Source organism: Perkinsus marinus, assembly GCF_000006405.1.
Source record: "Perkinsus marinus ATCC 50983 genomic scaffold scf_1104296968428, whole genome shotgun sequence".
Classification (NCBI taxonomy): domain Eukaryota; phylum Perkinsozoa; order Perkinsida; family Perkinsidae; genus Perkinsus; species Perkinsus marinus.
In genome coordinates, this window is record NW_003203153.1 from 49,396 (window position 1) to 71,812 (window position 22,417).

Below are 22,417 nucleotides of genomic sequence, written 5' to 3' on the forward strand. Positions count from 1 at the left end.
CCGTGGTTAATCATCAGTCAACAACGAGATGTAGTTGACCGATTGAGTATACTACCCAAATGTATCATTGCTAGCTCCCTAGATGATGCAGTCGTGTGAGTGGTGCGGACAGCGGTACTAATCGAAAGTTACCATAGCCCGATCCGTTACACATTATCGCCGGAGTATGGAAGTAGCTAGAGTAGTGATGTACGATGAAACTGATGTTTACGGGCTTTTATGAAGTTCCTGATTTACTCAACAGCATTCACAACGTCTTTTCAGTCGTTCCTATCTCCTTCCGGTGGATGGCATACACGGAGTTACGCGACAACACCGATACGAATGCACGGATTACAACGCAACATAAATGGCGAAAGTAATAATGATAATAAGGTGATCAACTTCCCTTACATAGGAGTGCATATGTATGAATTGTATCACGCAACTCCTTTTTCGTTTCCTCATCACAAAATGCCATGTCAACAGCTCTAAGCTGTAGTAAGACAGCATCTAGTTGGGTTAGGCCCCATGTCTGACAAGTTTCAATGATTTCATCACTCAAGGATGATGAGAATACACCACTATCATCAGTACATATACATACCTTATGGGCTATACTCAACCAGGTCTGCATATAGGGATGCTGTGATAGGCTCTTCAATTGTAGAGTGCATTTATTTGATGTTGGACATATCTCGATTCCGATATTCTTATCAACAATAGTGTCCTTCTGCTTCTCACTGACCCATAGAGCATGGCCCAACCTATCAGGTTGGAAGCTTAATACAGCATCAGTCTCGTCATCGCGATTAGGCACTTCAGCCACGTGCGCAGTGATCTTCAGTCCATGACATCGTGCACGCTCCAGGAGGGGTCTAATAATGCAATATGCCAAGTACTCACAACGAAGATCACATCCATTTCCCAACGACGGCGATGTTCCCACTTACATGAAGTCCCTCGTATCGCCCTTGATTGGGTTGCCAGCAACGTCCATCCCCACGAACAGGTCCGGTCGTCTAGCCCTCCATGCGATAGCCAACTTCACTATCTCTTCAGCCGCTTTGATAGTGCCAGCCCTATCAATGCCCAATATCAATCGTATATCCATTCTCCTGTGATGCTGACTCTCTTGATCCCGCCATCTATCTACCTCCTCTACCAATATATCAACATAGTCCCTCCTAGTAGGTTGGTCAGTCAAAGGCCGAGGTGCAGTCCGCAACTCTAGATACACCACATTATCGTCATATGCGTCAACCAACGCCTCACGTATAACACGTCTTAGTGCCAATGAGTCAGTGATCACCTCATAGATGATATTGAATAACTTGAATGCTCCCTTCAATGTTATGCTCTTTGAGGGAGCAGTAACAGCTATTGATGTATCAGCGCCCTTAGTCATAATCATCTCCAATAATGTAGACCTTCTAATGCAACCATGTAGATGACAGTGTAGGTCTACTTTAGGTAGAGTTCTTATCATGGATACAAGCCGCTTCCGACTACCCCGTGCCCGCAGCCATCGCCCAGTGATAGATGCTGATCCAATGAGGATGATAGTAAAAACCCCTATAGAGGCCTTCCAATGATGCCTTGCCATAGCAGCTACTCTAGGTATGGTGTCCAATGCTGAGTGATACATGTTGCTAATGGATGGTGGTGGAGCCATAGTGTAGAAGAGGATGGCATCAATAGAGAAGGCAATAATAAGAGGGATAATACAAGCCACAATGAGAGGATGGGAACAAGGGCTAAACACTGTGTCATGATGGCAGTAAATGACAATTCAAGCTTACACATCTAGCAGGCCACACACCTGATAGTTATCCACACATATGTAGGACAATAGTAGCACTACTACTACCTGACCAACCACTGTTCATACTACAGCAAGAAGAATGATGATGATAACGGGGTAAGAGGACCTCACCTGTAATCAGGACTTCCGATCGCCTATCGTATCCGTATTTGGTGGGGGAGAAGTTGGTTCAAGTATAGATGGATCAGCATTAATGACGACTATAACACTAATATCTGATTATGTGGATGAAAAGGGTACTATGGTTATTATGGAGTAGCAGTAGGTGGCGGGAACATCAAGTAGGACTATTATTAGGATGATGATGATGATACTGCTACAAGGCCCGTGAGGGAATGGTCAGTAATAATAACGAGTAGAGGAATGTAAAGAGATACAACAGGTGTATATCAAGGCATTTACATGAAGTCAGCGTAGTCGTCATACTCATCATCATACTCACCATAGCCACCATCCCCATACCTAACTTGTGTACTGTATTCAATGGGTATTATCATTATTATTACATCATGTCGATCTCGGCCTGATAATCAACCTTGGCACCCTTCTTCATCTGTGATACGTCAGTAGCCTGTTTCTTACGGTTCCTATCCTTCTCAGCCTATACACCATAATACACTACTATAGGATGTCGTCACCGTAGCCTGAGTGACTACCTTCTCTTGCTTCTTTGATGTAACCAATGCTTGTAACTCCTTTATAAGCTTAGTACACTCATCCTGGTCCAACTTCTCTTCAACCCCTCTAAGGGTATCTCGCATGAAGTTGAATACAGCTGCCTTGGTACGGCAATCATTCAGTTTACCAACACACCTGCTCACAATGATTACCTCCATCACCATCATCACCATCAGCACATCACCATCAGCACATCATCATCATCATCATTACTACCTTTCACTAAGCTGTTCGACATCCTTCAACGTCTTCAACTTTAATTCCTCAAATGAATCCTTCTCCACAACGGTAGTAGTCTCACGTATCTTCACGTGTTCAGATCCATTACCTACAATACTACTAATGGCTACCATCACGAACATTAACATTACCTTCACTAGCATCATTAGGGGTTGTCACACCAAACATGTCACATATGTTCTCCATATCGGCCTTCTCTATCTACACTACAAATCGTGACTGTACAATCATCGTCATCCTACTACTACCATCCGTTGTTGACGAGCCTTCTCAGCTACAGGATCATCGAGAGGCATATCATCAGCGTCAATCTCCTTGGTTATAGTGGTCACCTTCGGTTGGCCATTACTCTTCTCTACCTGTTGTTTGGTGGATGCCTTCTTAGTAGCAACCTAATCTGCATCATCAGCCTACAGCATTACTCTTGTATTATTACCTGTGGTGCAGCAGGGGCCGATAAGGCCTTCTCAGCTGCAGCCTCCTTATTCTGTTCAATGGTGTCTAGTCCAATATCGGCAGCCTCCCAATCATCGTCAGAATCACTATCCCATTGCTCGTTCAATTTAGATGCAGAAGTGGACATAATTACGTAACAATAATTTACAACGTCCTGCAGACACTTACCATCATCACCCACCACTACAGTTCGATTAGACCGGACCCCAAACGGCAGTAGGGCGCGCCCAGCTGATCGATTTAATTAGTGTATTCTTACTATCATGTGTCGTGCTTCATAGCAATAATTGTTATAGTTGTCGTTAGTGCATTATAATGTTCGAAGAGGAGGAGTATCCAGGGCCTCGGGAACTGGGCTTACCTCGTCTTAGTGGTCATATCACCACAAGAAATGGGAGAACTCTCAGGAACCAACAACAACTACAACAGGTAATAGTCGTAATAGGGTGATAGGGGATAATATATAGGAAATTGTGCCTATCAGAGTGGCCCAACACGCTCTAGACGTACATTGGGATCTACTACCACCACACAACGTCATCACCTTACAGCACCTTACAACAGGCCTCAACCTGTTAGTAACCATGTAGAGGATCACAATGGTGTCCATGATGATGCTAGGGAGTCGACATGGTAAGAAGGGCATTAACATGTAGTAGTATCATCAATGATGGTAATGATTAGGTTTGGCAGGATAGTGGGTATTGCTACGCGACCCTTTACTGCTATTAAATCAGTATTCCGTAGTAGGAGTAGTCAGGAGGACACATCTTCCCATGAGGATGATGAGGAGGGTAGTGAGGATGATAACACTATCCAAGTGGACGAGGGGGAAGGAGTACCTCCTCTTTCACGTACTACATACCCATCATCATTATATCCTCTATTCTATCCTGGATAGCTCCATCACACTTCAAGGAATCTCCATCCCCAACCTTTGATTTCAAACACTTTGCCACTACTACTACTACCCACCATGGTGAGCCCCTACTACCCACGGATCTAGTGTATCGTCATGTATGTGGTCATCTCAGAGCTACCTCCTGCACCACCAGTTGCTGCTCCACTTGAGAATGATGATGACCTGGTCCTCATACCACGACTCAGTAGTCATTGCAGGAGGGCACAGCCCCGAGGATCCAGTAATGATTGTGGTTATGATAGTCTCATCCCATCTGTAGTCATCAGGCCTAACGCGACGTAAACGTGATAGGTCATCACCTATCAACCGTAATAGGAGTGATACACTAGTGGAGAAGGAGGAGGAAGGATCGGGGGTATTTGGTGGAGGGGCGAACAAGGAGGAGAGCAGGTCACGGAGAAGCAGTGGATCCTACATACAACAGCAGATGCCTGCTAAGAGGATGACCCTAGGAGCTAGCAGTACCTCGAGGTTTGCTGGCCTACCATCGGTAACACCAGCAGCCCAGCAGGCTCTACCCTATGATAGTAGTAGACGGGGTAGGTATCAATACCCTATGACCACTCTACCAAGGTAGGTTATGCTTGGTAATTAGCAGTATCATAATGGGTATTAGATATACATCAATGTTATCATCGACTCCATCCCAGGATAGGGCCTTGGCTACTTCTCGTAACATAATGGCTAATCTAGACCGTATGGCGGCATCAGCAGGAGGAGGAGCAGCAAGTCATGACCAGACCGGGGGTATGCAGTTGTATAGGCCTCCTAGACCACTACGACGACGGAGGCCACCACTCAATGGGGGATCATCGATAGAGACACATACTGGCATGAAGAGTCTATCAGCCTTATTGGCTAAATCATCTGAGAACCATACACAAGGCGCATCACCCGCCGCCGCCGCGGCCGCCCTGCCCTCTGCTACTTCTAAGGCTTTCGGTATGCACTCTCCAGTGTTTGGCAGTAGTGGTATTACCAAGAAGAATACAAGCAATAGTAATGCTAATATGATAGGGTAGGATGGTGGTGGTATACCTATACCAGGTCCGTTGTTTGGTCTACCAGAGGATGATGACAAGAAGAAGGCTAGTACATCACTAAATACAGCAACTACTGCGAACAAGGAGGAGGCTACTGCCAAGAGTAGTATTACTACTAAGGTGAGTATACAGGCATCACCCTCATCATCCTGTTAATCATGCCTCTCAGGATACTACCAAGACAACATCCACTGCTGCTGCTGCCGCTGCCCCTCCTCCAGCATCAATCTTCGGCAAGGTCCCCAGCTCTAATACAGGTTCATCATCGATATTCGGCGCTAGCCTGCCTACTACTACTACTACTTCAACTACTAACAGCAGTATCTTTGGTGCCACTCCAACTGATACTGCTGCTACATCGGCACCTATCAGTAGTAGTAATGATGCTGCTTCTGCTCCTCCACAGAAGACTACCACCACCTCATCTACATCATCACTATTCACCACTACGGCACCCACCTCTTCTACTGAGCCATCAGCTCTAGCATCGTCCCTCTTCGCTGGTGTTAAAACAACAACAACAACAACATCAACACCAGCAGCAGTCGAAGAGAAGACTACTCCTGAGAAGAAGGCCAAGAGAGCTCGGTCTGATGATGATGACGAGGTTGAGGAGGTACCACCACCACCAAGTAAGGCTGCTGTCCAGGAAGCAGTACCCGCCAAGGCGGCCACTACTACTACGCCAGCCCCTGCTCCCGCTGCTCCTGAGCCACCTAAGGGGGGCTTCATCTGGGGTGATCCGACCAAGGTGAGTGTCAACAACACCTACTGCTAGAGGTAATACCTACTATCAGGTCAGCGACGCCGACTTTTTTGATGATGATGGATTCGCTCCTGATGCTGACGATGATAGTGATCATGAGGAAGAAGAAGGGGGGAATAAATCAACCCCTGCCCAGCAACAGCAGCAGCAGTCTACTGGTATAGATATATGTAACACTGCACCTTCACTGTGATGGTCCCTGTGCAGGTGGTGGTAGTATATTCGATGCTATACCAGCAGCATCAGCAAGCTCTGGATCCAAGACCAGCAGTGGAAGTCTGTTCGGCACTGGTAGCGCCATATTCGGAAACAACGATAATAAGAGTGGTAGTATTCTCTCCTCTCAACAACTGCTACTCATTGCCCATTCTGTCAGGTTCGGATAGTAGTAGTATATTTGGCACGGCCGGTAAGGCATCCTCGGGGGGCAGTATATTCGATGTGTCTGCAGCCCCCTCATCCAGTGGTGGTAGTGGTAGTATCTTCGGCAATCCCTCTACTACTACCACCACTGCTGGTACAGCTTCCATCTTTGGGACTACTACTGCCAGTATGACCAAGAAGGATGATGCTGGTAGCAAACAGTCAGGTAGGTCGTACTATACATGTCTGCCTCTATCGATCGCTGCAGGTGGGAGCATCTTTACTACTACTACCACTCAACCTTCTACTGGTAGTGCGTCATCATCATCATCATCCATATTTGGCAACAGTGTGGCTACACCCTCTACTGGGTCTATCTTCTCCATCCCTGATAAGACGGTATCCTCTGAGAGTAGCGGCAGTATCTTCGGCAATGTTGGCTCTTCCCCTGCTGCACCCACTGGTTCCCTCTTCGGCACTACTACCACTGCACCGACTAGCAGTAGTGGTAGTAGTAGCATCTTCGGGATGAGCACTACCACTCCTGGTAGTATCTTCGGAACTACTGCTGCTGCTGCATCATCATCGTCCACTGGTGAGCTTTCATTACACGTGTCTAGTTTCCCTGATGATCATTGGTAGGTACTAGTATGTTTGGTAGTGCTCCCCCTGCCCAGAGTACTACCGGCCTATTTGCTTCTACTGGACCTACTGCTACTGCCTCATCATCATCATCTTCGATATTCGGCAGTTCGACTACTGCTACTACTACCCCTTCCAGTATCTTCCAGCAGCCGCAGTCCAGTGGTAATGGCAGATATTTATGTAGTGCTTGTTATCGTGCTGTATATGACAAATAGGTACGTTGTTCGGATCGACTCAGTCGAGTAGTAGTAGTAACAGTGGTGGTGGTGGTATGTTTGGTACTACTGCCTCACCCTTCGGTGCTGCTACTCCCCAGCAGAGTAAGGAGGATCTGTCGTTGCCGTATTGCATATACCTCCAGCCTTACCAGGTTCCACGTTTGGTAGTAGTACCACGGGTAGTAGCACGATGTTTGGTAGTAGTAACACTAACAATGCAGCAGCAGCAGCCTCATCCTCATCGATGTCTATCTTCGGTAATAATATTATTTTGCCCTAGTTGTCTTAATCGTCATCAACAACTCTCTTTAGGTGCTACGCCCAGTAATAGTGGTAGTAGTAGTATATTCGGTTCAGCTGTGCCTGGTGGTAGCAGTAGCAGTGGTAGCTCTATGTTTGGTGCAGCTGGTGCCACCTTCTCTATGCCCACCACAACATCATCCCAGCAACAGTCCTCTGGTAGGTCATCACCTCCCAGCCACTGTCCAGCCTTAATTATTCATAATAGGATCATCAGCACCAAACCCCTTCGGAGCTGAACCAACTGCCGCCAAGCCTGGACGAAGGATCCTCAGAGTCAAACGTCGGGGTTAATAAGGTGGCCGCTGCCGCCGTCGCCGCTATACCGTCACTCCTCTTCCTTTCCTTACTGTTGTGTTGTTGTTATCATTATTATTGCGTATCATACTCGTACCAACAATGGTCATCATCATCATTATGATAGCCAGTTTCACGCTTGTGCTTGTCATAATAATGTTGGGCCTCTTAGAAGTGATTCTCTGTTAACATCATCCTCGATAGTAGCTATCATGCAACGTAGTAGTAATAGCAATGATGGTGGGGTTGCGACTCTCACCATTACTGCTGTGATGTACAATCTGATATGCAAGCTATGCACAATGATAGTAACATGATACAATCTGATGATGATGATCGTCGCTGGAGGTCTTTATTAAAGGCTCTGCTGCCTGCGACACCCTTGTGAGTGCTATCATCATCCTTGCTATCCTCGTTATCACTACTATTGCTACTACTACGTTGGTCGTCTTCTCCAAAGCTATCTTGCATTGAGTTCTATACTGTTCTATTGACCCATGGGTGATATAGGTTTATTGTTGGTAGCGTGTATGAAACAAGTTGTATACTGTGGGAACAATACGGCGAGCCGTATTGATGGGTGTAGAGCTCCTGGTCCCCGAACACGAGGGGCCATGGCTCCTACTGCCTATCATCCTAGTAGTGTGGCCAGGCCAGTAACACGGACCTCCTCATGTGGTGATCCCTCCACACCTGGTAATCAGAGTAACACTAGTGTTATCACTACTAACAATCATAACAACAACAGTAACACGAGGACCTCATATACAAACCCTCCCCCCACAGCCATACCGTCGCCACCGGCAACAGCAAGTCCTACTAGTGTACCAATGATAAATACTACAACTACTACGACCTATACTCTACGTAGCAATGGTATGGGAGGTAGCACATCTCTATTATCAGTATCATCTACTGATGGAGCTGCTGGGCTCCCATCATCCAATACACAGCGTCCTGGAACTCCTCAATACTGCAATAACACTAACAATCCTATCACTCACAATCCTCATAACGTAGTAATGCCCTCAAAATGTAGCGATCCATGACAACGACAAACGCGATTAGGTAGTGAGAAGTGTATCCACAACCTCATCACTGTCTGTTACACCCGCAGCGGCGTCGAGAGCAGCTGTGATAGATGGCTTGGCCCTGAGTAGTGGATCTGGTGGTATGGTGTTGGTAAGGACCAACAACCCATCCCTGTCCTCCTCTTCGTCCTCCTCTACTGGACATCAAACATCGACCCTATCAATGGAGGAGGGAAGCCATGCTCCATTGCCAACATATTGCCAACCTACTGTAGGCCGGCACTGCTATCATGTCGGCTCTCTTGTAAGTAACCATTAACCATCAGGACACAAGCCGTGACCAGCAACAGCATCAACAGTATGTTACAACTCCAACAGTAGCCCGACGACCATCAGCACTAGTCATGGCTAGGAGTATGTCGTTGGACTGTTCGATCGGCCAGCATAACAATCCTCACCAATCTTCGCAGAAAGGTAGTATCATCACCGCCAGCTTGCATCCATAAGCATGGTCCCTTCATCAGTACCCCCTCCCCTCCTCGTCCTCGATGATGGTGTCCTAACCCACGCACTACAGCCTATGCTAGATGCATTGGAGAAGAGGCTGTGTGACAGGCTGGATACATTGTAGGCTCCTTACACATTCACAGCATTGTTTTTACTCAGTCGGAAGTCCCACGAAGAGCGTATTGATAGCGTCCGAGCTGAGTAAGGTCTCTGTTACTGTTGTATAAGTGCCTATCATTGTATCAGCCTATCCGACCTTATCAACACCACAGCTGCACAGTTACAACAATACAATCATGATACTACTACAGATGGAGGTGGTCAAGAGGGGCCAGGAGTACCCTGCTCTTGTTGTTATTGTTGTTGCTCTCCATCCTCCTCTACACTTTCCTCTCATATCCCTAAGGATGCTGCTGCTGATGCTGCTGCACCAGGGCCCTACCACGATCCCCGAGCTGCTAGCTGCTGTTCCTCCTGCCATCACTCCTCCACTACTTCTAGCGAAGCATGCCTTTACTCCTGCTGCCGCCCCTTATCCCAGCATAAATGCCACAATGCTGATGGCCCCTCGACGGCCCATGTCATTAATGATAGCTGCAGCCGACCACACCAACCACCCTTCAATCACGCTCTGGTTGGCCCTCGAACCTCTGGCTTTACCGCCACTAGGAGTGGCTCTAGTCTCCGCTTCACAGAGGATGAAGATCAGGAGTCTCCCCGCATCGAGGTAACTGCCGCTGTCAGCCTCCCTACTGCAGTCGGCTTATTCATACCAGGAGGGACTCTCACGATCAAAGGCCGCCATGCGTAATGGCGGCCGAAGCTGCTCTCAAGGCTCATGTCAAGGGTACATCAGTGATTCACACTATCATAACTGCCGTCGGCCAAGTATCGCCAATAGCATTATTGGTCATGCTGGGAAGGGAGAGGTGCCCATCTGGGACCTTATGGATGGGTCCTGCTGCCAGTCTCATAGCAATAGGGATTGGCTTCCCTCTCAGGCCTGTAGACGTAATGATGGCGGCCCCCACTACGGCTCCTCCTCCTCCTACTACTACTACTCAGCCTAGCCCACCTGATGCTCATGCTGTACCTCTTGGGAAGGAACCAACAATACAGGTATCGTATCGATGCTTAAGCTTGCGCCATCTGCCGTCTCCACGTTGAGGAAAGGGGAAGGATCATTGCGTATCAACCGTCTGTCTCGTTTCCTCCTGTCCGATACACCACGTGAGGTTATCGGTGATTGGATGGGAATCCAACCAAAGCCTGCTGTCAGGAGGATATGCTGCAGCAAATCCGGCCGGTATCTCAGGTTCCATCTCTAAAGCTACCAGTGTTCTCCTCATCATCCTCGGGATCATCGACATCCCTACTACAACAATATGAGGTGGATCTTGATGCATTGCCACACAGTAGCCTCTAGCCTCAGGCCGCTGAGACGGATCGTCGTATGAGGAAGGAGGGGAAGAGGGAGAGAGCAGAGCAACAAAGGGAGAGGATACATCAGAGGCATCAAGAGCTGCAGCATGTGAAGTAAACATCGGTACCAACAACATCGACATTGTATGCATTGGATGATTAGGGAACATATGCGGCATCTTGACGAGCTATTAGCAGCTAAACGGGCAGCATTGGGCTCCTTTAATGATCATGGGCAGTCGTCCATGCAGTTGGACGATGATCATCAACATCATGCACCACCACCACCACCACCTCCAACATCTGGAACGAATGCTGAGTATCATCGTGATGATGATAATAATGCGAGAACTCAACACCTCGCCACTTCCCAGAAGGGGGAGCAACGAGTAGCAGTGGAAGTGCGAGAATGATGATGATGATGCAGATGATTGCCATACAGTGGGAGGTGGCGGCGATGCTGCTGCTGGCTGCTACGGCAGCACTGAAGTTATTGAGGCGTACATTATTGGCTTTTGTTATTGTTATTATAACGGATGTTGGTCACTTGGTTATGCATGATTATCACATACGAATTGACCATCATACATTGGTTTCATCATTGTCATTGCGACCTCCTTGAGTTGGTGTTGTTACGTATGATACTTGGTATCATCTTATTCTCATCAACTATGGGGTGTACATCCTCTATTTTCGATCTAACCGTCCCAGATCTTCAGCCCGGCTTCCTGCCGATCCTCGTTAACTGTAGATAAAGAAAGCTGGCTTCCTCTCGAAGGGTTATGATGTATACAATGCGGATAAACAGCTCTGGCTCTACACCAGGTTAAAATTATTCTATGATTCATCCTCGTGAGCCCTGCCTTGATGAATAGGTCATTGAGCAGCTTTTGGGACTCTGATCCGGACTTCACACTCGAGAACTTCATACGGGAGGATAATAAGACCGGAGGAGCGCCAGCATGACTCCAACGTCCCGAGGTGATGCTCATATCATGACAGGTTCTTGGACGACGTGCTGTTGGTAAACTTGATGAGAATTACAAGAAAGAAGTCGACTGGGGGACTGACTGGGGTGATAGGTGCGCCGTCCACCTAAGCAGTATAGTTCATGTCCAGTGGGGATTAGCGACTTCTCTCTGGACGATCTCTTCGATCTCGGCGACGATGATGAAGATCAAGTTGAAGTTCAAGGCAAAGAGGGAGGCTAGTTTTAAGAATGCCAAAGCGGAGGAAATCACACACCTGAGAGTCAAAGTAACCGCCGCGGCTCTGCGTAACGACGATGTGCCGTAGACCCTTGGGACAGGTGGAAGGGAAGGCTAGGGTGAGGGTGGCCATCGATTCGAACCCTGATGGGACTACGAGGGAACGTCGGAGTTGAAAGTCCGCTGTCAAGAAGGTTTACTATACACTTGTATGTCCTCTGCTGGTGGTCGATGAAATACTTTACACTGCTCTCTCTCTAACTTAACCTTAAAGTTAGGCGTTTTGAGTTCCTCCTTGCTGCTCTCAGACTATCAATGGTGTACAGGTCCCGGTGCAAGTGAATAATCTAAGTGGCAGAATTGGGATCGAGACTGGGACATCCCTGGGATGTCCTAGGCCACCTATGATGCCAAATTCGGCACTGATGGAGTTTTCGTCGATACCATATGTTTAGAAGCCCCACCGGCTGATGTAAGGGTCTCTTCCATGAGCAAATGAATAATATTGATTGCATTGTTTTCAGTTATTGATGATCGGATTCGCGATGCCCTATTTCATGCATCTCTGGAGCTACTTGGCTCGGACTCATAGTGCGGCTCAAACCTATGCTAGGAAGGTATTGAGGAGGCATAAGTAGCCTCACGCTCGACTTTCTTCCTCAATAGCCGACAGTTTTATCATGATCCTTGATGTGGTCACCGAATGAGCAAATATGAGCAAATGTTGTTACCTCTTTCTCCTGGTTCTTGTGTTATACAGTAGGAAAAGTCCAAGCGTTGCAAGCTTGCCACAATACAGAAGATACAGAAGGGATGTATAACATACTTGAGTCTAGTCACTTGATTCGAGTGAATGTCGAAAGGATCTGTGAATTTCGAAGCATTAGGTCACATTGATTTAGAAGACACGCTCTTGGGGTCCAATGAGTGCTGGTTGCCGCGATCTTCGAGAGCGCAGTCAGCACCATGTAGCAACAATAGATACATACGAGGTAAGGTTGGTACCAGCTGCCGAGTTGGTCTCTCACTATTGGGATGTCGAGACACAGACTGATATGTGCTAGCCATTATCGAGTGGCAATTGTCCGTCGTTTTTCAATCGTTATGTATTTTGGGTTTGATGAGTTTATAGTGTTGAGGAACTTTCATCTTTCCCCACAAACTAGAAACTCTTACTACTATTGGAAGAATACTGTCCATGCATCATACTGTCAAATATCACAATTCTACAGCAGCTTCAAAAGATAAGCAGTAACGGATAACTCTCTGATAAGCTCGACTGGTAAGTCGGTCGAAGTAGCATCGTGTTGATGAAATCATTCACCCCGAGGTGTGCTATTGACAAGAAGTGTTCATCTCCTTACATAGGACAGATGCTCGAACACGGAGATACTTCCGGCCGGTCTTGGAATAGCTATCGTTCATCAGCCCTGCCGAGACATCGGATCGAGGATGCAGCCTCTAATATGGAAAGATGAGTAGTCGATGGAGGGAGGCTCATCACTTACCTCATGTGAATCTTCCATACAGCAGAACTCGTGGGTGGCTTCCGGGGACTCCTCAGCATGCTCATCCCGTCGCTTCCTCCGCCGATCTGAGGATGTCTAAGCCAGACCGATCCACGACGAACCCATAATCCTACGCTTGTGGTGATGCTTGGCCTGTGTGGATTTCGTTGCCTCGCCTTTCCCAGGTGGCGGCGTCCCATTATCAGGACAATCGTTGGGTGTAGCATGCGTGCTGAGAGGAGGATGCTCTGAAGGAGTGATAACCACTCCTTCTAGATCACTGGCAGAGATAGGCGGTGAACCCTCCATCTTAGCCCTGATAGGGAGCATACCTATTATCCCTACTAAGGCGGCCTGACCTGTCACTGTCCTCTAAGGGCATACAATCACTGATTATACTGGACAGGGACAGCGGCCTGGGCTTAGGCCGTAGGATTACTGGTGGACGCTTCAGTCCACCCTCCTCGTGCTCCTCTTCTAGCGCATCATCATCAACAACATCATCGAAGAGGTCCCCATCAGGTGGCTCCTGTGACCAACGTCGGCTGCCATAATGACGAAGTGTCCCACCCACCTCGAATATTATCGATGCACTATCATCATCATCACCATCACCACCGAGGCCAAGGGTTGAGGTATCATCGCCATAATCAACCTCTATCGGATCATCCTCGGGGATATGTGCTATTAGACTACTCAAGGCAATACTAGTTCGGAGCATTGTAACTCCTTTCTTTTCCTGTAGTACTGCCTGTTCATGACTATTAACATCGACGGTCTCCTGCTCTGTTGTAGCATAAGATGGTCCAGGAGTGGTATCTATTAACCCGTCTTTCCTCGTCGTGACACCATCATCCGAAGATAGTTGGCCACAGCTCTGGTCAGATGTTGGTATTCCCTCTTGACGAGCCGGTGTCAATGACCCCGACTGTCCCTTGCAAGAGGAAGGTCCTCTACAAGCGTTTATCTCATGGTCCTCGACAGGTTCCTCTGTAGCCCCATGACCAGCTTCAGGCAACTCCACTATGGGGTCAGAGCCGCTCTCTTCAGGCTTATGCCTCTTCTTCACCCCTTTGGTATTTGCCTTCTTTGACCGTCGCTTACGTTTATGCAGGACCTCATCAGCTTGCACACTATCAACATCGCTCTTCTTCCTCTTCCCTCCAGCCTTCTTATTGGAGCTATGCTCATCCACAGACTGTGATTGGGCCGAGACCTCATGGCTATCCCCCTCTACTTGGACCCCTACATTGCTCCGCTTCCTCCCCTGTGAACGACCGTCATCGTGACACTGTAATGTCGAGGACATCATTACCGAGGTCATGGTAGACTTGTTGAGAGTAGATGCCGAGATAACCCCTCCGGTCGCCACAGACCTAGTCGTATACTCAGTAGTCTGGACAGCTGCATTACTACTATAACAAGAGGAAGACAATGATCCTTCGATAAGAGGTACAGTGAGTAGACTCACCTCAACTTGTTCATATACCCATATGATATCATACAGATAACAGCGCTATCCTTAATACCAGGGGAAGCCGCTGCCTTCCCAACAGGTGTCGCTACGGATTTGGCAAACTCCCCTGGAACGGTGATGATGATGATGATGATGATGATGATGATGATGATGATCATATGATGTTGATTCCTATCGTACTACCAGCAAGGGTGTCCTGAAGGGCCATTTCAGTGTGGTGGTGGTCTGCTTCAGTGGCCATAATATGACCATCCCATCGCAGATACAACTGTTGGCTCAATGGTGTCGTCACGGCTAACAACGATATGGGATAGTAGGGGGCACACTACAAGACTATCGTATATACTTACTGATAGACCTTCGTAGGAAGGTGAATACCTTGCGTATTGGAGTCTTCTCCCGCCACGATAAACTAATGATAGGGAGAATGTCGTCGTTAGCCGGCTAATGAGGCTCCTCTCTCAGTTGTTCCTACTTGATTTGGAACTTCCCCCCTCGAGCAGCCTCCCCACTATCGTCGGTAAGAACCTCTGGAGTAAGCCTTATTACGAGCCACTGTGGGGAGGATACAGTCGGATGTTGGACGATGCAGGACTTGTCGGGAGCCTGCCCATAGTGGGAGTACAGTGATGCAGATACGACCTCATCACAGTGGCCCCCCACTACCGCCGCTGCTGCCATACGTTCCTCGTGGCAGAGGGACGTGGTAGCCATGCTAGGAGGATGCACTATAAGGGGTCATGGTGACACTATCGGCACACTGCTCGTAGTTGATAATAGAGACGACGATTATGTGGAGGGGAACAACAACGATTACTATCATTATTCTTATACGAAGAGCTTGTTATACCACTTGGGTGGTCGACGGAAATAGTAGATTCATTATTATTATCATGATAAGACGTGTACGAGGCAGAGGGTACGTAGGACTGGTAGTGGGTGTATAGTCCAGAATCCAGTAGCAAGAGTAAAGTAAGTGAATGATGACGGTAAGGAGTAGTAGAGCAGAGTAGAAGCTAATGATGATGATGATGATGCATAGTGCTACTACGATGGATGAATGATTTAAAACGGGGAGGAGCCAACAGCAACAATGGTGACAGTAGTTCAGGTGGCGGCCCTCTTCTTCCTCCTTACACCGAGGAGAGGGAGTTCAATCACATGAAAGGGAAATCAATCATCAATCTTATTCAAATAATATCATTGACGACGTGGAGAGGGTCAACTTTTCGATAGATCACACTTGTGGTGGTAATATTGGAAGTATGGTGAGGCCAGCCCTTCCTCGCATGTGATGCGGTGATCTGGGCAAACTCTGAGGGCAAAGGGGATAACACCATGGAATAGACAACTGCATGATTATTCAAAGGCCATGAAAGATGATCATGAAAGGTGATATTAGGAATGATGACAAATGCGTGACAGTAGTAGTAGTAATTGTACTAGTGTTGAGCCTTACTTCAACATCCTAGTAGCCAAGTCGATAGCTATTGGGGAGGTCCCTTCAGGTAGGATATCAGATAGGGGTACTACTCTCGATGCAAGCCGCATATAGGACCTAGATGGGATAATAATGATAGGCCGATACAATGGGCCTCTACTTCCATAATGGTAACCTCTCAACATCAGGCCAACCAGTGCTGCCATCTGGTGCACCGAGTATGGCAAATATCTTGCAGATCTGGTCCTCGGGTGAGGAGCCTAGAGGGAGTGAATCATCCTCACTTCAGCAGTAGAGTTATGAGGAGACCCTCACCTGCAACGAAGGGCTTCCCACGTAGCATCTCCATTATAATGCAGCCAATACTCCACACATCAAGAGAGTCACCATATGCTGTTGCCCCTAGGATAGCCTCTGGTGATCTATACCATAAGGTAACAACCTACAGGCCTAGCAGTGGACACCACAGAGAGGGGGTCTTTACATCAATGGCTAATGGACCAGTGGGGATACCCACTTCCCTAGCCAGACCGAAATCAGCTATCTTTATGGCCGTACAGTCCTCATTGAGTAGTATGTTATGGGGCTTTAGGTCTCTATGGAGTATCTATACCGATATTAATAGGAGTATGTTACAATAGTATATTGCTGCCTTATGGCATAATGTGCAGTGATGATGGTATGAATACGTAATGTACGTCATTGTATGAGCATAGTCCCAGACTATCCCTAATAGGTTACTAATCTAATACGTAAGGATGATGATATGATCAGGAAAACATCCGAAATTGTGAGTATATTCTTGGTTCAAGCAAGGATCACAGTTGGCCTAGAACTGATGATGATGTTAGGACCTTGTTAGAGTGTAAATAGGCCACTCCTTGCAGAACTCCATACGAGATGTCCCTAACTAGGCTATCCTCGAGGCCCCCTTCCCCTAGCAAGGATAATCATTATGTCTAGTAGAGTAGTAGATAGTGCCCGCAGTACCCCCAGTAGAGAGGTCTATAAATCGTGCAAGGTCTTGATGGTAGTACTCGAATACCAGATATACGGTGGAGGCTTCCAAATCTACAGTGAAGCCTCGTAACCTGCAGCACTCGGATGAGAGTAACATCACTAGCCGAGACAGTATGAGCAGTAGTACTCCACTATATTAGGATGATGTAGTGCTTGTAATAGGCCTACTTCCCTTAATACCGATGCTGGGATGCCTAGGGACAGTATGCTCAGGAGAGTAGTAGTAGTGGTAACAAGCACCTTCTGACTCGTCCCGTAGTTTGATAGTTTTCACTGCACAAATCCTCGCATCATTTATCTAAGTACTAGATATATGATGGTAATATGAAGATGATAGCATCTTACATCTCCATCGGCCTTACTATCTTCATTATTATGATGATAGTCATCATCATGATGATGCCAACGGGCCTTATAAACCTTGCCGTAGATACCCTCCCCAACGAGGGACATCAGCTCAATAGGTTGCTGCTGTTGCTGCTTGCGATGTGTACAAATCTACTACTAGTCAGTCGAGTAATGACATTGAGCAGGTCCAGACAGTCCTGATCCAGTATATAAAAGGCATAACACAAGACATGTAGTAGATATGGGTGGGATACTGGGACAATACCTGATACCATACTCATTATCGTACTAGTAATGCTATCCTAATGGTAAGCGGCGAGGCATCTCTCAAAGGGTAATGAAGCCAAACGAGTGGGGAAGTCTTGTACTATAAGTAGGATAGAAAGTGGATGATGCCTCAGGAGGCAAGGGAGATCATGAAAGTAGTCATGATGAATGGTGGTATTGTTATTAAACTGCAAGTAGGGAGCGTAAGAGTGGTACTTGTATGATGACAGCATATGCACACCAAGAGCATAGAATACATCCTATGTACAGGAAAGGTAGGGCAGTAGAAAAAGGCATTTCAAAGGGGATAACAAACAAACCGGTGAGTATATCAGCAAACAACCAATGGAAAAGATACACAACCAAACCAACCTTCTGAGCATGCCCAGCGAGCCTTTCAGTCCAGCTCTCCTTCGGCTTAGTTAGAGGAAGGTCATCATCATCATCATCTATTGCAGTATGAGTAAGATCGGCACTAGCCTGATCTACTGGTAACATGCTGAGAGTAGCAGCACTATTAGATGTGGACTCCTTCAGTGTATCGCCACCGCCGATTGGATGGGCAGGCAGCCTCATATAGGCGGGATTCGATGCTCTATGGGAGATGCCATATTCTAGCTTGTCATCCTGGTCACGGGATCTAGATGCTCTACGACAGAGCATAGCTGAGGGGAAGTCAGTGTTGAGACCACCATCAGTGTATGTAGCAGCATAAACAACTAACAAGAACCAACACCAAGCTCCAATGACATACCACGTAACGAGACCAATCGTGTTATAGACTGGGAATCTCCAGTAATAGCCTACATCCTTACGATGAGTAGGTGTGCCTATTGCCGCCAATAATATAATCACAAACGCCTTCACAGTTCCAATAAAACGTCTGACTGACTCTGGCATGAGCGTATACCCCAATGGACGGTGCTTTGTGATCCACCGACCGAAGGAGGGGTAATAGTGCGCCTGTTCTTGTATGTTATTGCCAAAAGTATATATAATGCCATAGAGGTACCAGTAGTTGTAAAAGAGGACACTGAATGTCATATTAGACCATAGATCAGTACGCTCTCCCATACCAGTAGCAAACATAACCCATACTAGACTGAGGCTACATATGATAATGAATAGACGTCTACCTATTGGTATGAGGATAGAATAGACATAGGGTAACCATACAGGTATAGCACAGAGGCATCTACTCCATGATGGACCTGTCGAACAGGTTAGGATACCTCCTCCTAGACCAACGATACATACTAGGCCTGTGATAGCCAAGTAGCGTATGTTGGTCGGCCATGTATGATAAGGACTATTGAACCATGCAATAAGGGGATAGTTGATAAGAGATAGGAACCATAGAGCAGGGAGGAACCATAACCAACCAACACCATCACGGAAGGTAGACACAATAGACCAATAGAATGATAAGAACCCAACAGCTTCCTCCTGCTCCCCATATCGCCATGACCTAGAGATATAGGCATCAGGTACTACTATAAGGAGGTAGCCGACCAGTAAGGGTAGTAATAAACGCTGTGTCCTCTTCAATAGAAAGGTCCATAGATTGTCTTTACTATGCCCACATGCTGCACCAGAAAGGCAGAAGAACTGCCCCAGACCAAACTGCATGAACTGCCGTATCAATACTTGTATTTTATCAAGTTCCTCTGGAGTGAGATCCTTCACTGACCACTGTACTGTTACTGCAGTATGTACAAAAACCACTGCATAGATAGAGCCTGCTCGTATCCAGTCCACTGAGAAGTCTCTAGGAGGGGGCGAAGGAAGAGGAGGAGGAGAGTCTGCTGCTGCTGGGGATGTCTCGAACCCTACCGCTCCTTCAGGATCATATTCTATATTAGAAGGAGGCATCCGAGAGCCGGTCATCATATACGGACTATTGCTGCTAGTACTACTTACTGTACTACCGGTAGAGGAAGCATAGCATCCATTTGAGGAGGAGAGTGGGATCATTTCCTGAATATAGGCGTATAGGGAATTAATGCACTCAAACTCAAGAGGACATCAGGATGTAGAAATGCATACAAAAGCAGTGCCGACTACCGCTGGGGAGCATGCAATAGTAATGAGAGCATAGAGTGGTGGAGGAACTGGTGGAGGATACAACAACGAAGAATCCTCCTCTCCCTCCTAGCATTCGCCTCTAGTGAACTCATCCCATAAGAGATTAATTATAGTGCTGAAATAGGATATAGTCAATGGGAAGGTTATAAAGTTGGCCGACTGAATGTTACCCCAACTGAGCACCAAATATGCTCGGGGAGAATATCCCATGTTTCATGACCGTTGCATCCGGAGATGCATCATCAGCTTATGGGCAATCGAGTGATGGTAATAATGATGGAATAATGAGCTCTCATTCCTACGACTGGTCTCGAAAAATACTGCTAGTCTGCATGGGAAGCCCTCGAGCGTACGATAGAGATGTATGATATCCGATATATTTACCCGCGATATGCCACCAATAGCATACTGTGGTAGATAGGCAATAGGAACGTGCTCTAAGGCTAGCCATCATAGACGATCCTTGAGCGGAAGACTAAGTCCATGGGCACCTCTCCTACCATCATTTCCGAGGTTACTGAGCCGAAACGAGTATTGCTCTGCACGTTGAGAGATTTCGAACAGGCATACGATGCATCACCATCTGTACGACTACACTCACTGCAGCTGTAGTGTAAGTGGTATACCACGACCAGCCCCCTTCACACTTTCGAAAGAAGAGAGTTGCCCGCGGAATAAGTTATGATGATAGAGCCGATGTAAGACTACTATATACCCCCAATACTACTCTCTCCTCTAGACCACTACAATGGGACTATTGTCGACCCCTCAACAGGAAGAGTACTCCTGGCATGGCCAGTGTTCATGAGTTGTACCATACCGAGTGGGGACCACTCCAAATGGATAATGGTATATATGCTTAGGGCGGCATGTGGGAGAAGAGAGAGATCTCCACTGAATAAGAAGGGCATTGTGCCTAATAAAGAGAGGATGATGATGATGACATCGAATCACTACTGGGCCATACCTCATCGAATATCTACCAACTAGTGTTCCTCTCGGTGATGATGGGTGCGTTAATGGTCAGAAGCAATGACCTCTGTAGTTTGCGGTCTCACTCCCATATCTTGTGCAGCTCTTACAGCCAAGTCCTCGTCTATTATGATACTCGGCGGAGGTAATGCACATCCATTGAGCTCATTGTGGAGGAGCTTGGCTACCCTTATGATGCCATTACTACTACTACTACTACTACTACTACTACTACTACTACTACTACTACTACTACTACTACTACTACTACTACTACTACTACTACTACCACTACTACTACTACTACTACTACTACTACTACTACTACTACTACTACTACTACTACTACTACTACTACTACTACGACTACTACCGCTGTTCCTTTGCTGAGGCATTCGATAGCGATGCAGCTCTCGACAGGCCATCGTTAGTATCCCTCTCCATCAGACTCTCTGCTGACTATTATCATCCACCTCGACCCGGTACTATAGCAGTCCATGGCTCATACTACCATGTCCTCCTTACTGTCTACAAAGTCCACCGGTTCGGACTTGGGTTTCCAGCTGGAGGGTGTAGTACTTCTGCTGTATTAGATTATGATGATATACAACATGGATGTACAGTAGCATCACACCTCAACCTCTGACCATTGCCGCTGTGTATTACATCGGCAGATGACTCTACAGACTTACTCTGCGGCTCCTCTACCTGTATACTCCCACCTGTATCATCGACCCCGTATTACATGCACTATAACCACTATTATGAGGATGCTACAGATCGCTATCATTACTCCCGGCACCAAGGTAGTAGAGGAGGCTGGACCACATGACTCATCACATCCCCAATGTTCGCATTGCCTTCCAATGGTAGACAAGGAAGGCACTAAGCATTGCTTCCCTCATCAACAGTAATGTGTCCTACCCTACCACTACTGCATACTGCTACATCGCCCATACCACTATCATAACCATCTCACACGGAGCGCGATGCTCAACACGCGATCACCATCGTATTGCTATTGATGACGAGTAGTAGCAACCCATATGCTAAGATATCGTAAGATTTGCACGCGTGCGCAAGATACGGCTAGGGACAGGCTGAATGAAATTCGGGGACTTATTCCGTAGGAAACCGTGGGGATCAGGATGCTGCTGTAAGGGTTTCAGGTAAGGTGAGGCTATTTCACAAGGACTTCCTCACAGCCTCGAAAACGGAATACAAGTAGTATAGAATGCCAATGGTTGAACCTCGGCCTGTATGACATAAGAACAGTAGCTTACGATTACACCACGTATAATCCCGACAACGTCTAGATCAATAGGAGGTGCTCCCCAACGTGGTTATACGGGATGAGCGCAGTGGCAATATTATGCACACTGCACCTCCACTGTTGAAA

The 22,417-nt window shown here is 47.1% G+C and overlaps 9 protein-coding genes across 9 annotated transcripts in view; 5 read left to right on the forward strand and 4 right to left on the reverse strand.

Annotated features, from left to right (window-relative positions):
- The window catches only part of Pmar_PMAR009066 (hypothetical protein), a gene marked incomplete at both ends in the record, with an annotated part of 282 nt that extends 183 nt beyond the window's left edge, over positions 1–99 (forward strand). Inside the window, one exon of the mRNA XM_002768382.1 lies at positions 1–99. Within this exon, the coding sequence (XP_002768428.1) occupies positions 1–99 (99 nt within the window).
- Positions 100–536: 437 nt separating this feature from the next.
- Positions 537–1,387, reverse strand: Pmar_PMAR009067 (adenosine deaminase, putative; the record flags this gene model as incomplete). The annotated part of the gene is made up of 3 exons (XM_002768383.1): positions 537–563; positions 587–857; positions 933–1,387. 3 exons carry the CDS (start codon positions 1,385–1,387, stop codon positions 537–539), a joined length of 753 nt encoding a protein of 250 aa, XP_002768429.1.
- A 654-nt stretch (positions 1,388–2,041) lies between these two features.
- Pmar_PMAR009068 (hypothetical protein, conserved) lies at positions 2,042–3,338 on the reverse strand. Its single transcript, XM_002768384.1, has 7 exons — positions 3,159–3,338; positions 2,971–3,114; positions 2,854–2,923; positions 2,699–2,810; positions 2,461–2,617; positions 2,311–2,405; positions 2,042–2,266 (listed from the first exon to the last, which is right to left on the reverse strand). Exons 1-7 carry the CDS (start codon positions 3,303–3,305, stop codon positions 2,203–2,205), a joined length of 789 nt encoding a protein of 262 aa, XP_002768430.1. The 5' UTR covers positions 3,306–3,338; the 3' UTR covers positions 2,042–2,202.
- A 1,053-nt stretch (positions 3,339–4,391) lies between these two features.
- Positions 4,392–4,590, forward strand: Pmar_PMAR009069 (hypothetical protein; the record flags this gene model as incomplete). The annotated part of the gene is made up of 1 exon (XM_002768385.1): positions 4,392–4,590. A coding segment is annotated over one exon (199 nt), but the record flags the coding sequence as incomplete, so codon positions are not given.
- Positions 4,591–4,705: 115 nt separating this feature from the next.
- Positions 4,706–7,729, forward strand: Pmar_PMAR009070 (hypothetical protein; the record flags this gene model as incomplete). The annotated part of the gene is made up of 13 exons (XM_002768386.1): positions 4,706–4,847; positions 4,950–5,099; positions 5,148–5,263; positions 5,313–5,894; positions 5,941–6,067; positions 6,117–6,236; positions 6,286–6,498; positions 6,541–6,867; positions 6,915–7,079; positions 7,133–7,237; positions 7,288–7,392; positions 7,448–7,594; positions 7,644–7,729. The coding sequence occupies 13 exons, from the start codon at positions 4,706–4,708 to the stop codon at positions 7,727–7,729; spliced, it is 2,385 nt and encodes a 794-aa protein (XP_002768432.1).
- Positions 7,730–7,944: 215 nt separating this feature from the next.
- On the forward strand, positions 7,945–8,206 carry Pmar_PMAR009071 (hypothetical protein; the record flags this gene model as incomplete). Its single annotated transcript, XM_002768387.1, has 2 exons — positions 7,945–8,040; positions 8,081–8,206. 2 exons carry the CDS (start codon positions 7,945–7,947, stop codon positions 8,204–8,206), a joined length of 222 nt encoding a protein of 73 aa, XP_002768433.1.
- Positions 8,207–13,235: 5,029 nt separating this feature from the next.
- Pmar_PMAR009072 (hypothetical protein) lies at positions 13,236–15,599 on the reverse strand (the record flags this gene model as incomplete). The annotated part of the gene is made up of 11 exons (XM_002768388.1): positions 13,236–13,361; positions 13,409–13,494; positions 13,543–13,724; positions 13,768–13,937; positions 13,983–14,675; positions 14,724–14,820; positions 14,880–14,991; positions 15,069–15,179; positions 15,236–15,297; positions 15,361–15,491; positions 15,552–15,599. The coding sequence occupies 11 exons, from the start codon at positions 15,597–15,599 to the stop codon at positions 13,236–13,238; spliced, it is 1,818 nt and encodes a 605-aa protein (XP_002768434.1).
- A 741-nt stretch (positions 15,600–16,340) lies between these two features.
- Pmar_PMAR009073 (Cell division protein kinase, putative) lies at positions 16,341–19,848 on the reverse strand (the record flags this gene model as incomplete). The annotated part of the gene is made up of 9 exons (XM_002768389.1): positions 16,341–16,443; positions 16,487–16,586; positions 16,642–16,768; positions 16,811–16,933; positions 17,515–17,540; positions 17,587–17,644; positions 18,334–18,610; positions 18,854–19,097; positions 19,545–19,848. 9 exons carry the CDS (start codon positions 19,846–19,848, stop codon positions 16,341–16,343), a joined length of 1,362 nt encoding a protein of 453 aa, XP_002768435.1.
- Positions 19,849–21,050: 1,202 nt separating this feature from the next.
- On the forward strand, positions 21,051–21,449 carry Pmar_PMAR009074 (conserved hypothetical protein; the record flags this gene model as incomplete). The annotated part of the gene is made up of 2 exons (XM_002768390.1): positions 21,051–21,134; positions 21,183–21,449. 2 exons carry the CDS (start codon positions 21,051–21,053, stop codon positions 21,447–21,449), a joined length of 351 nt encoding a protein of 116 aa, XP_002768436.1.
- Positions 21,450–22,417: the final 968 nt, after the last annotated feature.